The sequence below is a fragment of the Bombina bombina genome, chromosome 4 (genome assembly GCF_027579735.1).
Source record: "Bombina bombina isolate aBomBom1 chromosome 4, aBomBom1.pri, whole genome shotgun sequence".
Lineage (NCBI taxonomy): Eukaryota > Metazoa > Chordata > Amphibia > Anura > Bombinatoridae > Bombina > Bombina bombina.
This window is the reverse complement of record NC_069502.1, coordinates 995,038,291-995,060,530: the sequence shown is the minus strand read 5'-3', so window position 1 is coordinate 995,060,530 and position 22,240 is coordinate 995,038,291. Positions and strand designations below refer to the sequence as shown.

The 22,240-nt window shown below is 35.5% G+C and overlaps 1 protein-coding gene across 1 annotated transcript; it reads left to right on the top strand.

Annotated features, from left to right (window-relative positions):
* Window positions 1-781: 781 nt before the first annotated feature.
* Window positions 782-21,990, top strand: CCT4 (chaperonin containing TCP1 subunit 4). The gene is given in 17 exon segments (XM_053712053.1): window positions 782-1,122; window positions 2,240-2,292; window positions 3,598-3,610; window positions 3,613-3,676; window positions 6,621-6,630; window positions 6,903-7,011; window positions 8,466-8,608; window positions 11,595-11,716; window positions 11,958-11,994; window positions 11,997-12,092; window positions 14,181-14,320; window positions 14,839-14,935; window positions 18,174-18,284; window positions 18,370-18,500; window positions 18,634-18,868; window positions 20,186-20,299; window positions 21,822-21,990. Coding segments are annotated over 17 exon segments (1,647 nt in total). The 5' UTR covers window positions 782-968; the 3' UTR covers window positions 21,840-21,990.
* The last annotated feature ends 250 nt before the right edge of the window (window positions 21,991-22,240 follow it).

Genomic DNA, 22,240 nt, shown 5'->3' with positions numbered 1-22,240 from the left:
GCAATAGTTTTTTTTGCCATAGAAACTATTAGGCTAGGCTGAAAACATGTTTATCCTATGTAGGGCTTCACGCTGTGTATGTATCCACACAGAAATTAATGGTCCTAATGATTTTAATCCTTTTAAAATACCAGTTACTTATTCAGAAAAGGTAAAATATATGAATTGTATATCAATGAGATAGGTATAGAACTGCTTTATTAATCAAATTATGGTTCCATCTATAACCCATACACTCATATTCCTTAGGGGAGTGCAGGGGTGCCCTAGTGGTTGGTATACAGTGTAATCCCAAAGAAAAATAAAAAATAAAACCACTATTTGGCACACACTTAAACCGGCCTGTGACTATGCAGTTGGCCCGATGCACTGAGTAAATATAACAGACCCGCTCAGCAGAGTAAAGAGAGCGGGTCTGTAAAACAGCTTTTTTTTTTAAAATTAATAGGTTACATTATGTTTTATGTTTGGCTATTATAATGTTATATAATTCTGCACTATGTGCAGAATTATATAACATTATTTTTAACGTTTACTGACACTTTAAGAACAAGAAAGCTGCAAAATGTTTTGTTTTCAGAATGATTGTCTATAGGTTGTTTGTTACATTAAAGTTGATTTAAAAAAAAAGCAAAGAAAAAAAAAGCTTTGAGTGGAGGTCACATGTTTCCTTTCTAGAGTGGAGCTTCAGTCTGTAGCTAGATCCTACTCTCACAGTTTACACACACTTATGTTGCCATAGTAACCAGAATGCGTTAGAGACTGCCGAAAACGGCATATGACGTTATTACGTAAGCTGTCAGCGTCTATTGCGCCATGCTCCTCCTCTAACCGGCGTTTTGTTCTGGAAGCTTCAGGCGCTGTGTTTCCCCTGCGCCTTGTAGTATCTTCTGTCATCCTCTATCCTCCGACCACCCAACCACGGCTGACATCTTCCGTAGGGGACTACTCAAGTTCAACTAAACAAAATGCCGGATATTTCCGCACCCAAAGTATCAGCGGCGGCGCCAGGTGGGGGACGATCAGGAGGTGTCGGGAACGCCAGCAACAAGATTAAGGGCGCTTACCAGGATCGGGATAAACCAGCACAAATCCGATTTAGTAATATTTCTGCTGGCAAAGGTGGGGCTGGTCTTCATTGTTGTATGCACCGGAAGGATTTTAGCGATAGGATAATGATGAGCTAAACGTGTGTGTGTGTGTGTATATATATATATATATATATATATATATATATATATATATATACGCACATTTTTATTATGCATGTGCACATAAGGGGGGTGGTTTCACTGCCCTGTTTATCACTGGGGGAAATGTTACTGTTAGTATAGTTTCCCTTGCTGCAGTTTCTTACTAGTATGAAATAATGGAAATGTATAGCATATATTTGTGTTATAAATGTCATTGTCTGAAGAAAGGTGTATTTTTTTTTTTTTCATGAGAGATGAATAATGTACCAATTACTTGCAGTTTTGACCCAATTAGGTATTGAGAAAAGAAAGGGGGCTGTCCCAGACACTGACACCAGGAAGCATGTGGTGGTCTTCTCCCCCATCTTTTGTTTATATGATTGTGTTGGGTTTTTTAAGAAACTGTTCAGAACAGGCTTCTGTCAGATTGAGTAAACTTGTTTAATGTTATATTATGTCAATACTATGAATTTATTGCTTTCTGTAAATCAATATTTTAATAAGTGTCTCAGTCCTTATTAATTTCTTCTGCTGATATTGGAGATCTACAGTGGTTTTTAAACTCCAATACTCATCTATTTCGATACAGGCAAGTTTCTCTACCTGAATGTCAGTGAATCAGAAAAATTAGGGAATATCTAAATATCTGTTGGGGTACTTTGATGACTTATATTAAATACTGATGTAGAGTAGGCCTATATTGTTTATTTGCTAAACACTACTATAGTCAGGTTGTACATACAACAATAGGGTGCGTATATTTTTAGGTGTCATCAATTTACCCTTTTTTTTTTTTTTTTTTTTTTAATCATTTTTTGTTATTACTCTAGTAGCCCCTGATGGATAGTGTCCACTTTTTGTGTTATTCTTTTTAACATATATAGTTATTACCTTTTTACAATTTCTACAATTTACAGATTTTCATTGTGTTTGCAAATCACTAGGTTTATTAAACAGAATGTGACAAAAAGTGGACTCTTTCCATCAATGGATACATATATATTTGTTGTTTAAAATTTTAACTGGAGTATCTTTTTGTTTTCCAGCTGTTGCTGATGCAGTTAGAACGAGCCTTGGACCTAAGGGCATGGATAAAATGGTAAGGCTTGCAAATTTTGGTGTAATGCTAGCTGAACATAATAGCTAAAATGGACATTTTCATTTCACTCCTGAAAATAAACATTAGTAACATAGACATTCATGCTGTGATGTCCCATGTACATTTAATTAAACACTGCACCATTTCAGTTGTTACTTCAATTGTGTTAGCAATTGCCAAACTACCAGTGATTAAGCAGATGATGCTTAAAGGAACATTAAACACATTTTTCTTTTGTGATTTAGATAGAACATACAATTTGAAACAACTTTACAATTTACTTCTGTTCTCAATTTTCCTTAATTCTCATAGTAAGGAGTAGCAGCGCACTACTGGGAGCTAGCTGAACGCACTGATAAACCAATAAGGTATATATGTGCAGCTACCGATTAGCAGCTAGCTCCTAGGAACTGAGCCTACCTAGGTATGCTTTTAAACACAGGATACCAAGATAAGGAAGTAAATTAGAAAATTGTTTAAAAATACATGCTCTAGCTGAATCATGAAAGAAAATGTTGTAATTTCTTGTCCCTTTTAAAGGGACTGTAAACACCTCAGGATTGTTATATAAAATGTTTAATTATGTGTAATAAAGCAACTTTGCAATATACTTTTATGATTTATTTTGCCCCCTTTCACATAATTTAGCACTGAAAATGGGATTTTCTAATTCTCAGAACCTGAAATGCACCCTGCTACATATCTTTCCCTAATTATCTAACTGCAAATAATACTCTATAGTAACGTGGCTGTAGCTGAGATACAGGCGTCTAAGCAGCATGCCCCCTTTCCCTATACTTTGCATTGTCAATTGTTAATAAAGTTGCGCAGTGACGTCATTGCGTGTGACGTCACCACGCAAAACGTGAAGCCCCGGCGATGCCTGTCACTATGCAGGCGCCGATCGCCGTGGTAGGGAGCGGGTGGGAGCCCCCATATCTCCCTCAATGTGGGAGAGTGCTACCGACGGCTCTGAGCTGTCATTAGCACCAGAGTGGGAAACTCTGCGGACGGCTCAGAGCGTCGTTAGCACTCAAGGGGTTAAAAAAACATTTGCAGTAAAACGTAAAAATAATTTGTTTAAACATGTTTAGACTTTAATGATCTATATCAACACATTAGAATGTCTTGTAATTACAAAGTGTTTACTGTCCCTTTAAATTATGGTATGTGAGGCACTCTTGGCATATGTGCATATTCAGCTGAACCAGTGTGTATATTCAAAATTGACTTTTTTTTTTTTTTTGATTGATTGATTCTTATTGGTAACATTATTTTTTTTTTTTATTTTATTTTTTTTTTTAGATCCAAGACGGCAAAGGGATGTAACAATTACAAATGATGGTGCTACCATTTTGAAACAAATGCAGGTTCTGCACCAGCAGCTAGAATGGTAAGGGAATTACTGAAGTTATAATTTAGATTTATTTAAAGGTCCTCACTCAAGATGACATTTTAAATCCAAATTATAGAAAGACTTCATTACTAATTCTTCCTGTGAATCAGTGTTTGCACAAAATATTTATTTCCTAAGATATGGAGAGTCCACAACGTCACTCAATTTACTAGTGGAATATCACTTCTGGCCAGCAGGAGGAGGCAAAGAGCACCACAGCAGAGCTGTTAAGGGTCACTCCCCTACCCATAATCCACAGTCATTCTCTTTGCTCTGTTAATATAGGAGGTGGAAGTTTTGGTGTTTGAAGAAAATTGGATTTCTGCATTATCTATTTTGTTGCACAAGCGTCTGGCGGATCCTTTTGTCAGAAATCAGGCCTGTGTTTAAGTCTGTTGCTCCTCTTGGAGCCTTAACCTTGTTCTTAAAGTGAAGGTAAAGTTTTCCCTGTTTTCTCACCTTTACTATATTACTAAGATACTATATAGTGTGATCGCTATGTTTTTTTAAATTATTTAAATATGTATTATTGTATTTATAACTATAGATTTTTACGTATTTTGCTGGTCTTCGCTCCTCCCTCCATCAATTTCCTGATTTTACAGTCTCTTACGTACAGAGCGGTCCCACCCGCTCTATACGTACATGAAATGCGCGTTCTCGATTGCCAGACAAAGTGCGCATGCGTACACCCTCGGCTTCTCTATTTGCGCCTGCCGTGAGTGAAATAGAGGACGGAGTCAATGTTTGATGGTCTCTTTCCCAATTGCGCATGCGATAAACTGGAGCGAGCCCGGGTAGGAAGTATAAGTAAGTAATTCCAACGCATGCGCACAAGTTCCAACAATGTTCTGACGTCAAATGACGGCCGCCTAAACGGCCAGACTCACTATTGGCTGGTTCAAGAACGTGACCAGACCAAAAAAAAAACGGGTTGTTTGGAAACTGCTAACAAAAACGTGGGATTTCTCCCTAAAGTTTCAGATAGAAATATTAATCAGGACATTGTTGTTCCTTCTCTATGTCCTAATCTTTCTTCTCATAAGGAACGTTTGTTGCACAACTTAGATGTGCGTGCTCTAAAATTCTATCTACAGGCTAACTTAAGGATTTTTGCCAGTCCTCTGCCTGTTTTTCTCTGGAAAGCGTAAGGGTAAGAAAAGCTCCTGCTACTTCTCTTTCTCTCTGGTTGAGAAGTATATTTTTGTTTCGCTTATGAGACTGCTGATCAGCAGCCTCCTGAGAATTACGGCTCATTCCATGAGGACTGTCTCCTCTTCTTGGGCTTTCTAAAATTAAGCTTCTGTGGAACAGATTTACAAGGCTGCAACTTGGTCCTCTCTGCATACTTTTTACAAATTTGATGCTTTTTCCTCGGCCGAGGCTTCTTTTGGGAGAAAGGTTCTTCAAGCTGTGGGGCCTTCTGTTTAGGTCTACCTGTCCCCTCCCCTCTTTTTTTTTTTTTTTTATATATATCATCCCTCCCTAGTCATCTGTGTCCTCTAGTTGGGTATTGGTTCCCTAGTATTCTCTATTTCTTAGGAAAGAAAACAAATTTATGCTTACCTGATAAATTTCTTTCCGGAATAGGAGAGTCCATGGCCCCACCCTTAAATTTAAAGGGAGAGTCAACACCAGAATTTTGTTGTTTAAAAAGATAGATAATCCCTTAATCCCTTTATTACCCATTCCCCAGTTTTGCAAAACCAACACAATTATATTAATATACGTTTTACTTCTGTGACTAACTTGTATCTAAGCATCTTCTGACCTCCCCTAATCACATGACTTTTAGTTATCTATTGACTTGCATTTTAGCCAATTAGTGCAGTGTCTGCCACTTGCCACTGGCGTGATCACAATGCTATCTATATGGCCTACATGAGCTTGCTCTCCCCTGCTGTGAAAAGTAATAAAATAGAGGCGGGCCTTCAAGGGCTTAGAAATTATCATACGAGTCTTCCTAGGTTTGCTTTCAACTAGAATACCAAGAGAACAAAGCAAAATTGTTGATAAAAGTAAATTGGAAAGTTGTTTAAAATTACATGCCCTATTTGAAAAATGATAGTTTTTTTTTTTTTTTTTTTTTTTGGACTTTACTGTCCCTTTTAAGACAGTTATTTTTTTTGACAAAACCTCAGGCACCTCTACACCTTTTGTGTTCCTTTTTTACATTTTCCTTTTGGTCAAATGACTGGGGATTATGGGTAGGGGAGTGACACTTAACAGCTTTGCTGTGGTGCTCTTTGCCTCCTGCTGGCCAGGAGTGATATTCCCACTAGTAATTGATGTTGTGGACTCTTCATATCCTGAAAGAAATACATTTATCAGGTAAGCATACATTTTGTAAGTTGTTTCTTTTCTGTTTTTTTTTATTTTATTAATACTAAATACTAGAACATTCTATATTCTAACAAAAAGCATTCTCTTTGTATCCTTTGAAGAAACAGCAATGCCCTACTGAGAGCTAGCTGAATGCATTGGGTGAGCCAAAAACATAAGGAATATCTGTTCATATTTTTCAACAAAGGATACAAAGAGAACAAAACAAATTTATATAATAGAAGGAAGTTTAATATGCTCTATTTGAATCGTGAAAGAAAAAGTTTCATGACCCTTTAAAGGTACAATAAAGTCAAAAGTAAATTTTCATGGTCTAGATAGAGCATGCGGTTTTAAACAACACTAATTTACTTCTATTATCAAACGCTTTGTTCTGTTGATATTCTTTGCTGAAGGGGAAACATAGGATAGCTCAAAGGAGCTCTGTGGTAGCAGTGTTTGCAACAATGGTTTTAGCTGTTTTTAAATTTCTATAACACTGCTAAAAACATTGTTGCAAGCACTGCTACCATAGAGTACAAAAGACACGTACAGACTCCTAAAGTCCCATGAACCTATCTAGGTTTTCTCTTCAAAAAAGCATGCCAAGAGCAAAGCAAGTTTGATGGAAATTATACAAGGTTGAAGAGATGTAGGTCAAAGGTTGATCGAATAGAGCAGGTCAGGGAGTATTGGAGATGAATTAGAAAATATAGCCTTTAACCTATAAAGTACTCAACAACCTCACTCAACTATAAGTGTATGGGGAGCCTCTGTATTATGTTTTCTACGTATAAATGTCTTGAATATTGTGGAAAAGTAAATAAAAAATTTTTTTTTATAAATCTTGCTGTGTACAAGCATTTGCCTGTCAATGTTTTTGTATTTTCAGTTAGTTGAACTTTCTAAAGCTCAAGACATTGAAGCAGGAGATGGAACTACATCTGTTGTGGTTATTGCTGGAGCCCTTTTGGATGCTTGTTCCAAGCTCCTACAGAAAGGTAATGCTCTCTCAATATTTACTTTCTATGTTTGCTTTGCTTGAAAATACTCAGCTGATATTTAGTCTAGAGGGACATGAAATCCAAAACTCTGCTTTAAACATATGTATTAATTAAATATTTCACAAATATGAAAATGCTAATAATTACTAGATATCATCCTAAAAATAAGGCTAGAATATATGTATATATTAGCATGCATGCAAAGTGATGCAAAAATATAAATATATAGCTGCATAATAGCCTGTGTGTGTATGTATGTGTGTTTCTTAATTGTATGCTCTAAACAATGAAAGAAAAATGTGGGTTTCGTGTCCCTTTAAAGGGACAGTCTACACCAGAATTGTTATTGTTTTAAAAGATAGATAATCCCTTTATTACCCATTCCCCAGTTTTGCATAACCAACACAGTTATAATAATATACTTTTAACCTCTGTGATTATCTTGTAATCTAAGCCTCTGCAAACTGCCCCTTTATTTCAGTTCTTTTGACCGACTTGCAGTCTAGGCCAATCAGTGTCTGCTCCCAGATAACTTCACGTGCACGGAGCACAGTGTTATCTATATGAAATACGTGAACTAACACCCTCTAGTGGTGAAAAACTTAAAATGCATTCTGAAAAGAAGTGGCCTTCAAGGCCTAAGAAATTAGGCATATGAACCTCCTAGGTTAAGCTTTCAACTAAAGAATACCAAGAGAACAAAGCAAAATTGGTGATAAAAGTAAATTGGAAAATTGTTTAAAATTACATGCTCTATCTGAATCATGAAAGTTTATTTTGGCCTAGACTGTCCCTTTAAAAGAATACTTAAAGGGCCATTATAATGATACAATGAAATGCTCTAATTCATTAGAGCATGTCATATCATTGGCGACGCTGCAAAGCTGTATGTTTAAAGGGACATAAAACATTTTTCATTCTTGATTCATATAGAACATACAGTTTTAAACAACTTTCCAATGAACTTCTATTAATTTTTCTTATCGATTCCTGAAAAGCAGGAAGGTAAGTTCAGGAGCGTGCACGTGTTTGTAGTACTGTATGGCAGCAGTTTTGCAAGTTATACATTAGCAAGATCACTAGATGGCAGCACTTTTTCCTGTCATGTGCACGCTATCCTATCTAGATATCTCCAACAAAGAAAAATAACAACGAAGCTAATTAGTTAATAGAAGTAAATTGGAAACTTTTTTTTAAAATTGGATTCTCTATCTGAATCGTGAAAGAAAACTTGGGTTTCACGTCCCTTTAACCCACTCAAATGTGTTAAACACGCAGTTAAAGTACCATTCGAGCTCTGCAGAGCACTGCTATCCTGAGCGGAAATAGCCACATAGTCAAACGTTTTCATAGGAAAAGCGGTTATTTCACATGGCAAAATAAAGATTATTTTAGGCTATTCTAAGTTCATTATCACACAGATTACCTTTTTCCTCTAATTGTCTTTCTAGGTATTCATCCCACTACCATTTCTGAGTCATTCCAGTTGGCTGTGGAAAAAGGAGTAGAAATTTTAAACAATATGGCACAGCCTGTTGAACTAAGTGACCACGAAACACTACTAAACAGTGCATCAACATCACTGAACTCAAAAGTAGGTATTTAAACGGGGCTTGTAAAAATCCCAGGAATCATAGCTTTTTGAATTTTTAGTTCTGATACTCATCTTTTAATAATTCTGCATATATCTATACTCGAGCTCCTTTTTTTGACTTAAAATAGTTTGCCTAGCATTTCTATATTTTATTCTATAAAAATCAAATCTATCTCAGCAAAAGTTCTATTTCAAAAATTTTTTACATGAATAAAGCTGTTTATTTTGCTACAAGTAAAGAAAAATGCGTGTTTGTGCACAGCACGTTTTATAACTTTTGTTTAATTGTTGAAAATATTTGAGTCGAAGTGATCTAACCCAGTGTTTTTCAACCAGTGTGCCGTGGCACACTAGTGTGCCGTTAAAGATCCTCAGGTGTGCCACGGCAGACTGACAACAGTGTGACATATTTTTTAAACTTTGCTTGTTTTTTACTCTCAGTGCAGGGGTAGTTTGTAGCAGGCATGGCATAACAGCACAATACATACAGTATGTGTGTGTTTGTGTATATATATATATATATACTGTATTAGGCTACAATGTGTGATTTTTTTAAAATTTTGGGATGGTGGTGTGCCACGGGATTTTTTTAATGTAAAAAAGTGTGCTACGGCAAAAAAAAGGTTAAAAATCACTGATCTAACCCCCTTCCAAACCTTTAAAAGGGGCATAATGGTCAAAATTAATATGAACATTTCATTTTTAAAGAAAAGCATTTTTGCCATATACTTCTACTAGCAAAAATGTTTTAACCCCTTAACGACCAGCGTCGTACCCTGTATGACGCTGGTCGTTATGCCCTTAAGGACCAGCAACGTACCCTGTACATCCCTGCAGTCCTGGGCTTCTCTCTGCTGCGATCTCACTCAAATTTGCGAGATTGTGCTTTCTCTGCATGCCCCATGAGTCGGACACCGCAAGAATAGATTTGCAGAGTTACCGACCGTGGTGGTGCCGATCGTGAACTTGGTGGGAGCGTAATGTGGGGAGGCGGGTGGGTGGGACTGCTCGACCAAGCTATAAGGGAAAAAAAAGCCGGGAAGGTGGGAGTGCAATAAGGGGGATCCTATGTGGGATCCATTGTGGGAAATGGATCTAGAAGGGGGGTAGGGTGATGAGGGGCAGCTATACTACAGAATTTTTTTTTATAACTATGCATAAATTGAGGCAAACTGGGTACCTAAGATGGCTGCAAATATGTAGAGGGGGGAGGGTTAGAGAGCTGTTTGGGGGTAAAAGGGGATCCTACACGGCAAAAAAAATAATATATATGTGTGTGTGTGTGTATATTATATATATATGTGTGTGTGTGTGTATATATTATATATTTTTATTTTAAAAAAGCAGACTTTCTGCCAGTACTTAAGATGGGGGTGACAATTGTGAGGTGGGGGAGGAAAGAGAGCTGTTTGAGAGGGGTCAGGGAGGGATGTCAGGTGGGAGGCTGATCTCTACACTAAAGCTTAAATTAACCATACAAGCTACCTAATTAACCCCTTCACTGCCTGACATAATACAAGTGTGGTGCGCAGGGGCATTTAGTGGCCTTCTAATTGCCAAAAAGCAATGATACAGCCATATATGTCTGCTATTTCTGAACAAAGGGGATCCCAGAGAAGAATTTACAACCATTTGTGCCATGATTGCACAAGCAGTTTGTAAATAATTTCAGTGAGAAACCTAAAATTGTGAAAAAGTGAACAATTTTTTTTTATTTGATCACATTTTGGGGTGAAATGGTGGCATGAAATATATACCAAAATGGGCCTAGATCAATACTTTGGGTTGTCTACTAAAAAAAAAAATATATAGTTTTGATAGATATATAAAACTGCTCTGGTCTTTTGAGGAGGTTTTTGTCTGAAGGGCCCGGTCCTTAAGGGGTTAAAGTGGCATGAAACCCATTATTATTTTTTTTCATTCAAATAAAGTATGTGATTTTAAACATCTTTCCAATTTACTTCCATGAGCAAATTTGCTTAATTGCCTTGGTATCCTTTGTTGAATGAGCAATAATGCACTGGTAGGCGGTAGCACATTAAGTGAGCCAATGACAAATCCGCACCTAGCTCCTAGTAGTGCATTGCTTCTTCCGAGTCTACCTAGGTATACTTTTCTAAGCAAAATAGAGAATGGAAGTAAAATGAAAAGTGTTTAAATTGCATAATTTGTTTTCAAACCTGTCCTCAGGCCTCCCTAACAGGCAACATTTTGAGGATATCTGAACTAGAGCAGGGCTCGACAAACCTGGGAGCCACTGGCTCCTAGAATGTTTGCCCTGGCTACTAACTTTTGGGGTTATTCTCTCTAAATCTATATACAGATACCAAGGGCTCGACAAACCTAGGAGCCACCTGGCTCCCTAGAATTTTTTCCCTCGCTATTAACTTTTTGGGTTATTTACCCATACACACACACCACTGTCTGGTTACTAAATAACATAATAAACATATTTGTCAACCCCTGAACTAGAGGATGGGGAAGTAATCTGCTTATTAGTAAACATGGCTATTTTACCTGCTCTCATCCAAGGTAATTCTGGAAATCTAGCCTGTTGGGGAGGGCCTGAGGACAGGTTTGAAAAACCAGTGCTCTATATGAATCATAAAAGAAATATGTTGGATTTCATGTTCCTTTAAGAAAAAGTTACTCTTAAGCAGTCATTTTTTAAAATCTTGGTCCAGGTGGCATACACATATGTGCATATGCCACTGATGCCGTGGTAGCTTTTACTAGAAGCATTTATTGTACAAGTATATTGCAAAAATTGTTTCTATTCAAAACTAAAATGCCCTTATTAACATTTCAGTTTATGACCATTATGTCCGTTTTTAAGTTGGGGTTTTTTTGTTTATTTTTTGCAGAACTGGTTGGATCATGTATAATTGACCATTTCCTTTCTTTTGAAAAACAAGTCTGAACTCTTTATCACTATATAAAAACCCCCATCTAATTCTGTTTGGTGTGTTGTCCCCTCTCCCCCCAGGTTGTGTCTCAGTATTCTACTTTACTAGCCCCAATGAGTGTTGAAGCTGTAATGAAAGTGATTGATCCATTGACTGCTACCGGGGTTGATCTCAGAGACATAAAAATTGTAAAGAAACTTGGGTAAGAAATTACAGAATTAAAAATTTGATTTAACAATGTTGAACATTGGTTTACAAACCTTTCTAGAAATTCCCTTCCAGTTTTAAAATACTTAAATGTTACCGTTTAATGTTATATTTGTCAATACTACTTGTTTTTGGGTTGTTGGGGTTTTTTTTTGTATTGCTTTATTGACAGTATTTTTTTTGTTTGTTTTAATGCTAATGTAACTAACTACATTTAATATTGTACTGTTTTCTAGTGGAACCATTGATGATTGTGAATTGGTTGATGGCCTTGGTACTTACTCAGAAAGTTGAAAAATACTGGAGTAACTAGAGTTGAAAAAGCAAAGATTGGTCTAATACAGTTTTGCTTGTCTGCTCCAAAAACAGATGTATGTTTATTTTTTTGTTATTTTTATCCTCCAAAAAAAAAGTGTATATGTTATTAAAAATATATCCGTAAACGTGCATTCGGCTGTTTTGTTAAAGTGACAGTCTACTTAAAAATTTAAAAAGATAGATAATCCCTTTATTACCCAGTCCCCAGTTTTGCACAACCACCACTGTGATATTAATATACTTATTATCTCTGTGATTACCTTGTATCTAAGCCTCTGCAGACTGCCCCTTTTTTCAGTTCTTTTGATAGACTTACATTTTAACCAATCAGTGCTGACTTAATTCCACGGGATTGAACACAATGTGATTTATGGCACATGTACTAGCACTGTCTAACTATGAAAAACTGTCAAAATGCACTGAGATAAGAGGCGGTTTTCAAAAGTTTAGAAATCAGATTGAGCCTACCTAGGTTTAGCTTTCAAAAAAGAATATAAAGAGAGCAAAGCAAATTTCATGATTAAAAGTAAATTGGAAATTTTTTTTTTTTTTTTAATTGCATGCCCTGTCTGTATCGTAAAAGTTTAATTTTGACTAGACTGTTCCTTTACTGTCGAAGGTGGAAGATGGTGGCCACTCTCAAATCCAGATCTTAGTGTGTGGCACTTTCACAAGAAGATATGTCTCAGAAAAGAGCAGAGTGCCACGAGCGGCTGCCGCCTTCTTCATTTGGCAGTTAATGAAACTGCTGAATGCACATGTCTACTTTCAACTGAGATTCGATAAAGAGCCCAAAGTTAAAGGGATATGAAACCCAATTTCTTTTTCTTTTTGAATTTTTTTTTCTTTAATGATTTAGAGAGAGCATTCATTTTAACAACTTTCCAATTTACTTCTATTATCTAATTTCTTTTTTATGATATCCTTTGTTGAAAAATCATACCAAGGTAGGCTCAGAAGCTGCTGATTGGTGGCTGTGCAAGTATGCCTCATGTTATTGACTCGCCCATGTGCTTTGCTGTTTCTTCAAAAAAGCATACCAAGAGAATGAAGCAATTTAGATAACCGGAATAAATTGGAAGGTTGTTTAAAATCATATTCTCTATCTGAATCATGAAAAATTGGGGTTTCAAGTCCCTTTAATTTACTAGAGTAAATGAACTACTTTGTATATTTGAAACCAATCTTTATTCGGAGGGTGTCTTAACGCGAGTCCAAAAGGGGTAGTGCCCCTGCGAGTGGTGAGTTGTCTGAAAGCTCTCTATTAGGTAAAAGTTTGCAATGGCGTACGAAGTACAGAGGTTTTCCTTTTAGAGCAATTAGTGTTGAGTGTTTTGTTTACTACCTTATAAGCTGCAAGAAAAAAACTGTTGGCTGGAAATGTGTTACAGATTTACGCTAGGATTTGAGAGAAAATTTCAACATATGCCCATTTTAGTACAAATTTCTTAATTATTTATTTTTGCACATCCAGTGTATTTAAACTACAATTTACGATGTGCATGTTTAATACGATTTATTCCTGTGTAATTTAACTTACAAACTTAACTTTTTTGATAAAAGATTTTTGGTGATCATATTTGTTACGATTTTTGATGCACCTTAACAATATAATTTTTCTCTGCATATTTTTTGTGTGAATGGTTTTATTTGTTTTGTTATGTTTCTTAAATTGCGATTTTCATTCTGCACTTTTGCAATGTATGCATCTCTTTCCCATATGATATAATAAAAAATTGGATATGTTCACTTAGAGACAGCTGCCCGCTAATTGAGCATTAAGAGAAAGTGTATTAATACGGTGTAGGCAACTGTCATCCATGGTGGTTGTTTTTTTTTTTTTTAAATTTTAAATCACTTTTATTGAATATCAATAAGTAAATGCAAATGACAAAAATAAATGAAATCTCGCTTGGAGACGCAGCTCCATCATCTCTGATATCAATACAGTGACATTTCTATTTGTCTCTATGCAACCTACCTTACATGCTTAAGCTTCAATATCACTTATTGTTCGCTATTTACCGCCTTAATTGTACCTATATCCTCGTGTACTCTACAGGTTGCCTGTCACCTTCAAATACACATACAAAATAAAAAATATGGTGGTATTTAAATCTACTTTTTATTTTCCTTTACAGATGGACAATCAGATTGTTGTTTCAGACTATGCTCAGATGGACAGAGTTTTGCGTGAGGAACGAGCCTACATCCTTAACCTTGTAAAACAGATCAAGAAGTCTGGCTGTAATGTTCTTCTTATTCAGAAATCTATTTTAAGGTAATATTTTAATGATTTGGTATAATCCTACAGTGCTCAGTCTTCAACTTGTGCTCACAAGCCATTGCCTCAGAATGTTACACTGTCAACCTGAAGACTAAATGAACGTTTTTTTTTGTTGTTGTTTTTAAAGGGGGCTGGGGGGTCAGTGCATTAGACACTGTAGTGATTAAATTTCACTCCACTTTAATCCATAGTTAAAGTCCCCTCCAGAGCTGCTATGCACTACTGCTGAACACATCTGGGGAGCCAGTGACAAGAGGGCATATATGTGCAGTCAGCAGCAAACCCCCAGTAGTGCATTGCTGCTCCTGTGCCTACTTTGGTATGCTTTTCAACAAAGGATACCAAGAAGTGAATTTTATAATAGAGAAAAAAATTATAATTTGTAACCTTGAAAGTTAAATTCTGACTTTCGTTGTCCCTTTAACATATTAACTTAAGAATGTTCAGACTTATCATAAGATAAAGGAATTTATACTGAATTATGAAGTCTGTTTATTAATGTCTTGTAACAGGGATGCCCTTAGTGACCTGGCTTTACATTTCCTGAACAAGATGAAAATAATGGTGATTAAAGATATTGAAAGAGAAGACATTGAGTTTGTTTGCAAGGTAAATCAAATGCTCAGCATGCAGCTGTTGTCTCGGGTTTATGATGGGTTTCTTCATTGCAGTTCATTTCCATATTTTGTGTGCTGTATCCACTGTACTCACGTTAAAGGGATATTAAACGGTATGAGATTTCAATATAAAGTGTTTCATTATGTGTATTAAAATCACTGCAATTTATTTTGTCCCATTTTCCTGTAATTGTTTTTCTAAATTAGACTGAGTTTCTATAAAGTAATAGGCATCGTTCTGTTTTAACTTAAGTTTACCCTTATCAATCCTTCCGGCTAGAGGGATGGAGATAAAACATGTAATTAAAGGGACATGAAACCCAGTATTTTTCTTTCATGATTCAGATAGAGAAAACAATTTTTAAAAAGTTTCCAGTTTACTTCTTTTATCAAATTTATTTCATTCTCATGTTATTTTTTGTTGAAAAGAGGTCTAGATAGGTGGCATGCACATGTCTGTAATATTACATTATAGGAAATAGTGCTGCCATCTAGTGCTCTAGCTAATGTATAACTTTGCTGCCATATAGTGCTGCAGACGTGCACACTCCTGAAAAACCTTCCTGCTTTTCAACAAAGGATAACAAGAAAACACACTTGGTAATATAAGTAAATTGGAAATTTTGTTTAAAATTGTATGTTCTATCTGAATCATGAAAGAAAAATGGTGGATCATAGGATTAGCTAAGTGTTTCCACACTGCCTTGTTTTCCCAGACAAAGAAGTAGAAAACAAGTTTAAACATGGTGGCACCCTTTTTTTTTTTTTTTTTTTTTTTTTTTTTTTTTTTTTAAATATATATTTATTATTTTGTAGAAACTAAGTACTTTTATAGCGAATACGCCTTTACATTTTCAATACTTAAAATAACTAAAAAAAGAATAGTACATCTACATATTCTAAGGCTGATCTTAGGTGACTACATTATGCCTATGATGTATTTACTGTTTATCACTGTGTCGTTTGATGATGCTCTTTCCAATCAGTGTCTTATCTGTATTGAACTGGTTTTACAGCCGGTTTATAAATCACACACAGGGCCTGATGGTCACAAACTTGAAAGAAATCTGGGATTTTATGGAGCATTGTATTGTGATGAAAGTGTCTCATTCACCTCTAGAACTCGTCATACTGACATTATACCTCTCTCAAAATGAAAGATTGTTTGAGGAACCTTACAGACTTGTTGGATAATCTGAACAGGGAGAGTTTTAAATCATCGGGCCCACAATGAGAAATTTGGCTTCACAATATTTAACCTAGCTGTTTTACTCCAATGAGCTCCTGCATATGGTATTGTGTTTTATGGTTATGCCCTTAGCCAAAAGGACGTCTACAGACATTTTACTTTTCACTTTTTTAGGACACTAAGTTTATTTTTAAGTTTACAACTACTCCTGTCTTATGTGCAACCCAGAAATAAAATAGGAGTCATAAGTTGTATTGTTTATATTAAATCAGGTGATTTGGGACTGTGCTTTAAGTATATATCTGTTATTTTAAGAGTGGACTAGATATTTTTCCACCTAACCTTATAGCTGGTTATTTACCACTGCATATAGATATTCAAGATATTTTTATGTTAAAATGAAGTCCAGGCTTACTTTGTTGAGAGGCCCCTTGCATTGGTGGAGAGCTAACAAAGGTAGATAGCCCACCTTGGTGAAATTGGCAAAGCCCTACTTATGCATCTCAGGCACCTCAACACCATCTGATCACCTCTTCTCTGCTACAGGCAAAATAGCTTGCAAAAAAGAGAGCCAGCCTCAGCCAGGAGCATGTGGACATGTTGACGTTTTTGCATTTCAATGCAAAGTTTCTGAAAGAGTGAATAACAGAAGGTTATAAACAGCTGTAGTCTACCTATTACTAGTTTTACCTGTTTTCAAACAGTTTGTGGTTTTGTTTTGCTTAATTATAAAAATTTGTTGTTCTGCTTAAAAAAAATTGGATGAACAGTTGTTTTTAATGTAAAGTTTTAGTCGTAAGTTTATATTTATAACACTCAGTATGTGGATTTTATTTTAAATATAGGAAACAATTAACTAATTTATTTTTTATCCGATTAATCTATTATGAAAATAATCGTTAGTTGCAGCCCTAATAAATATACAAATATTTTGTCCGAATATACCATCATTTTTATTTAGTCACGTGAGATAGCTGTGGCAAAAAACAGGATATATATAATTGAATATATTTAAGTGAAAAATATTGAAAATGGCCAGGTGACTACTGTGGTTACTTGATCACATTACTAAATTGCCTTATGTGAAATAGTGGCCCAAAATAGGCTTTGTGCAGTACAGAAATTATTTATTTTCTTGTAAGGTGTTTACTGTTACCACAGTGATCATCTGAAAAAAATCATATATTTGCTTGAGTAGGACTTGTCTACTAGAAAATAATTAGGAGTCTCTAGACATAACAGATTTTTTTTTTTTTATTCAGGATATAATGGCCCATTCCCAAGGAAATACCCATGTATTGCGTTTACTTTTTAAAAATAACATCTGCTTTGTACCGTCTTTCCAAAAGCAGGCAATTCTATTTCAAATGAGGGTCTTGGAAGTCTGTTGCTAGTAAGGGAGCTGAGATCGAGGGATTTGAACTCCTCCGAACCAAATTTCAGCTCCTTTACCTGTCATATTGCGGCCCCCAAACCTCTGTCACCACTCGTGGTGACATCACCAGCCCTCCCATGTATCTCTGGAAGTGCCACCCACTATGCCACCAACAATCAAGCCTACAGTGTAGGGGAATTGCCAATCCTGTGCTGTGATCCCCCTTCATGACTAAAAACGGGTCGTCATGTGCTCACAGGCAGCAGTTTGCATGAAGACCTGTTTTTGTCACACACACAGGCAAGCGGTTAAAGCAGAATTGTCTACAATGTAGTCCATTAGTGCTTGCTTTTAACATGCACCTTCTGCCCCAATAGTCATAGGTGAGTCACAACATCTAATCATGACTCACCTATTCAGCTAAAGTTGGGGGGAGGGGGGTTCTATTTTTGCATCTAACTTTCTCCATCCATTAGAGAATGTCACTGTTCTGATCCAGTGGATACATCTTTCAATGTTTCTGTCCAATATTATGTAAGATAGTTCAGTAAGAGAGTGAATCATTACAGCAACAAGTTCTATACTGATTGAGCAAATCTTCCATTGTGTCTTGTTAATCTCTTTTTTTTTTTTTTTTTTTTTTATATATTTATTTTTTTCATCAAGACTATTGGCACAAAACCTATTGCTCACATAGACCAGTTTACTCCGGACATGCTGGCATCTGCAGAAATGGCTGAAGAAGTTAGCCTGAATGGGTCTGGAAAACTTGTAAAGGTGTGTAATTTTATGTTTGTGTTTATTTGTTGTTTGTTTTCCTTTCCCTGTGTTCCACAATCCAATTATTTTTTTTGTTAAATAGATTACAGGTTGTGCAAACCCTGGAAAAACGGTTACTATTGTTGTTCGTGGCTCAAATAAATTGGTGATTGAAGAAGCTGAGCGCTCTATTCATGATGCTCTTTGTGTGATTCGCTGCTTAGTAAAGAAAAGGTATGAAACTGTTAATTTTTTTTTTTATATATATATACATATATAATTTTATTTTTTATTTTTTTCTAATAAGCAGATGGGTTTAAATTTGTAAAATGGTATAGAAAGTGTATAATTCTTCCTTACGTTTTAGGGCTCTGATTGCTGGAGGAGGTGCCCCTGAGATTGAATTATCCCTGCGATTGAACGAATATGCTAGAACTTTAAGTGGCATGGAATCCTACTGTATTCGAGCTTTTGCTGATGCTTTGGAAGTTATTCCCTCCACGCTAGCTGAAAATGCAGGCCTGCACCCCATATCTACTGTAACAGAGCTGAGAAATAGACATGCGCTGGGTGAAAAAACAGCTGGTATTAACATACGGAAGGTATGTCTGTTTAGTTTTTTTTTCTTTTCTCTCCCTGTATAATAATTATGACAAACCTTTTTTTATTGCACATTTATCAATAGATAATTTAAAAAAAATTTAATTTTCTTTTTTTTTTTTAAAGTGACACTGCATATTTATTTTTCAAATAGTGTGAAGTAAATCTGCTATTATTGCATCTTAGTTGTTTCTTTTCCTCCCCCGTTTTCAGTGTCGGCTTAAAGGGACATGAAACCCAAAATATTTGGAGTGAGCTGTCATTCAGAATAGTTCAACCAACATTGCTGTGAACTATAGGGTACTGGCCAATTAGAAAATAGCGGGAGAGACCAGGGTCAAATGAGGGGCTTTATTGTGTGATGCCTTACTTCAGTCTTCTTTTAAAGGGACAAAAAGATTTTTGTTTTAAAAATGTGCCTGGGTGTGTTTCAATTTTAAATAGAATCAATTTTTTTATTTTATTTTTTGCAATCTTCTATTGTCAAAAATGCTTCTAGCTGGTGCATGGGGAGCTCAGAGCATAACTTTTAATAGAAGCATTATTGCTTCTGTAACAGAAGTATATTGGAAAATGTTTCTGTTCAGAATTGAAATGTATCCACAACCTTTCTATCCCTTTAATTCCATTAATAAGCACATAATGTTATTAGGTAAAAGATTTCTAAACGCATACATTTCTAAAGATAGGCTTTTACTCGAGGGAATTAAATGTTCTGGGAGGAAATTGTAGTAGTATTGCTACATTTTAAAACACGTTTTTTTATTTTTTCACTTTAAAATACTTTTTCTATAGTAATGCCCATATAATCTGTTTTGAATGTATTTCTTTTTTTTTTACCAAGTTACCATTAAATAGACATCAAACCTCAATGTTTTCTTTAAACGGTATGCTCTGCCTGAAATATGAAAGAAAAATCTTGTGTTTAGTGTCCCTTTTAATGGTAACTTGGTTACCATTTTACTTGTATTTAATTTGCTTCATTCTTTTATCCTTTTGCTGAAGAGCATACCTAAATAGGCTCAGGATCAACAATGCACTACTGGAAGATAGCTGCTGATTGGTGGATGCATATGGCTCAATTGATGTGCTCAACTAGCTCCCAGTAGTGCAATGCTGCTCTTTCAACAAATGATACGAGAATGAAGCAAATTTGATAATGTACTTTGGAAACTTGTTTTTCTATGTATTATCTAAATCATGATATAAAAATTGGGATTCATGTCCCTTTTTTAATAATTCTGGGCAATTTGTCTTATTTAAAATGTGCAATGGCACTTGGTTTTAACTATGCTGTGTTTTTTTGTTTTTCCCCATAGGGTGGCATTTCTAATATTTTGGAAGAGCTTGTTGTTCAGCCGTTGTTAGTGTCTATCTGCTCTCTAACATTGGCCACAGAGACCGTGCGCAGTATTCTGAAGATTGATGATGTGGTTAGTATTGTTGTAAATTAGATTTTGCTTTTGAATGGAATAACAGAATATGTCCTTATCTTGTAATCATCCAGGTAGTCTAGCATTTGGGAAATCAACTGTAAGGTAAAAGAATAGTGTAGTTGCCTTCTCCTTTTAGTAGCAAGAATTGTATATTTTGTAGCATAGAAGCACAGTCCTTGTGCAGGATAGAGTAGAACAGTGTAGTTCACTTACCAGCTTTGATTTATGTAGAGATTTTCTTAGCATTGATTCCCCCACCTTACTTTAGTTTTGACTGATAATCAGGGCACAGTGTGACATTTTTGTCCTAATTTCCCCCGTGTCCCACTTCTACTTGGTTAGAATTAAACTTTTTTGATTCAAATTGAGAATACAATTTTAAATGACTTTTCAGTGTATCTCTATTATCAAATTTACTTTGTTTTCTTGATATCCTTTGTTGAAGAGAATACTTAAATGGACAGTCTTACATTGTAGTCATCTTAAAGTCTTACTTAAGATGGCCTCCTGCATCCCTTTCTACATTTGGCAGCAGTAAAAAAATATATTTTAAAATTACTTTCTGGTCACTTTGAAATGGCTGCCAAACTCTGACATCACAATCTGGGCTGCATCTATGCAACCTGCTGAATAGCATTGATAGTCTGTTGCATCCAATTAGTGGGTCTTTTGTAACTAGTGAAGACTTTAATGCAGCCCAGATTGTGATGTCATCAGTGGGCAGAGAATAACTTTTTTTACTGTTGCTGCTGGAGATGGGTTCACATTATGTTTGAAAATCTGACTGTAGATCTCTTTGGAAAAAATAATTTTGTTCCTATGTGAATGTGTGGACTGGAGGTAAATTCAAAGTCCTTTAATTTTCCCACAACGTATAGCTTGTGTTGTAAATAGCTCACAGAAGGTACGAGGAAACTATATGCAGTGCATAAACAGTTTTTAGATCTATGTATTTGTGGATCTCTGCAATATATTTACTTTATGAAAAGTTATACGTTTTTGGTTTGGCCATATTTTGGGCCATATCTCATTTGTATGGAATTTAAACAGATCTAGATTTTGGCTCTGTCTGTGCCATCTAGCTTTAGTATTTCTATTTTATCTTTGTATATAGCTTATTTTGTACTTTTTGTTTATATTGAGACCTCTTTGACAGGGCCTAATCACCAAAGGTTTTTTTTTGTTTTTTTTTTGTTATTCCACAAAATAGGTGTGCACAAGAATTCACTGTACTTGTTTGCATACTGCGAATGTCTTCTGTATATTGTTTTTCTTTCTGGTTTCCTGTGATACGTTATGTGGGAAAGTAAATCTGCAGGAGCTACGGATATTCAGATGTGTGGGCTGGGTATATAACACAATTACTAAACAAAAAAAACTAATCATGATTATCTTAAATAAAATTAGTTTTGTTCACTGTTATACTGTTTATATGAACAACTGTTCTTTCACATTTTACTGTATTGTGCATTTTGGTTTGAGGCTGAAGGGTATAATAAAGGTCTTGCATTTTCCACAGGTCAACACACGATCCTAAGTGAAGATGTGAGAAATATAAATTCTTATTTCATTTCAACACTTGTGGCAACATCTGTAAGCAACTCAAAGCTGGCGGTCAATGAAGTGTTCTGTCTATACTGTTGTCAGCACTTAATTTAATAAAATTGTTACGTTACGTTTTGCAGTCATTTTGTCTGTGTTGTGAACCATTTTTTCCCAATCCTTTTCAGAATTTTTTTTTTTTTTAATCTTACAAACGCACATCTTTATTTTTTTTTTTTTCTTTCTTTCTGAGAATGACATGTTATTTTGCATGTTTAGATACTGTTGAATTTACTTTGGGTCTACGAACCAGTGGAAACATGGGAGTAAGATTTTGCTGTATGGGATTCTATGATTTATTTTAATTACTACTATTTCTAATTTTTAGATGCGACA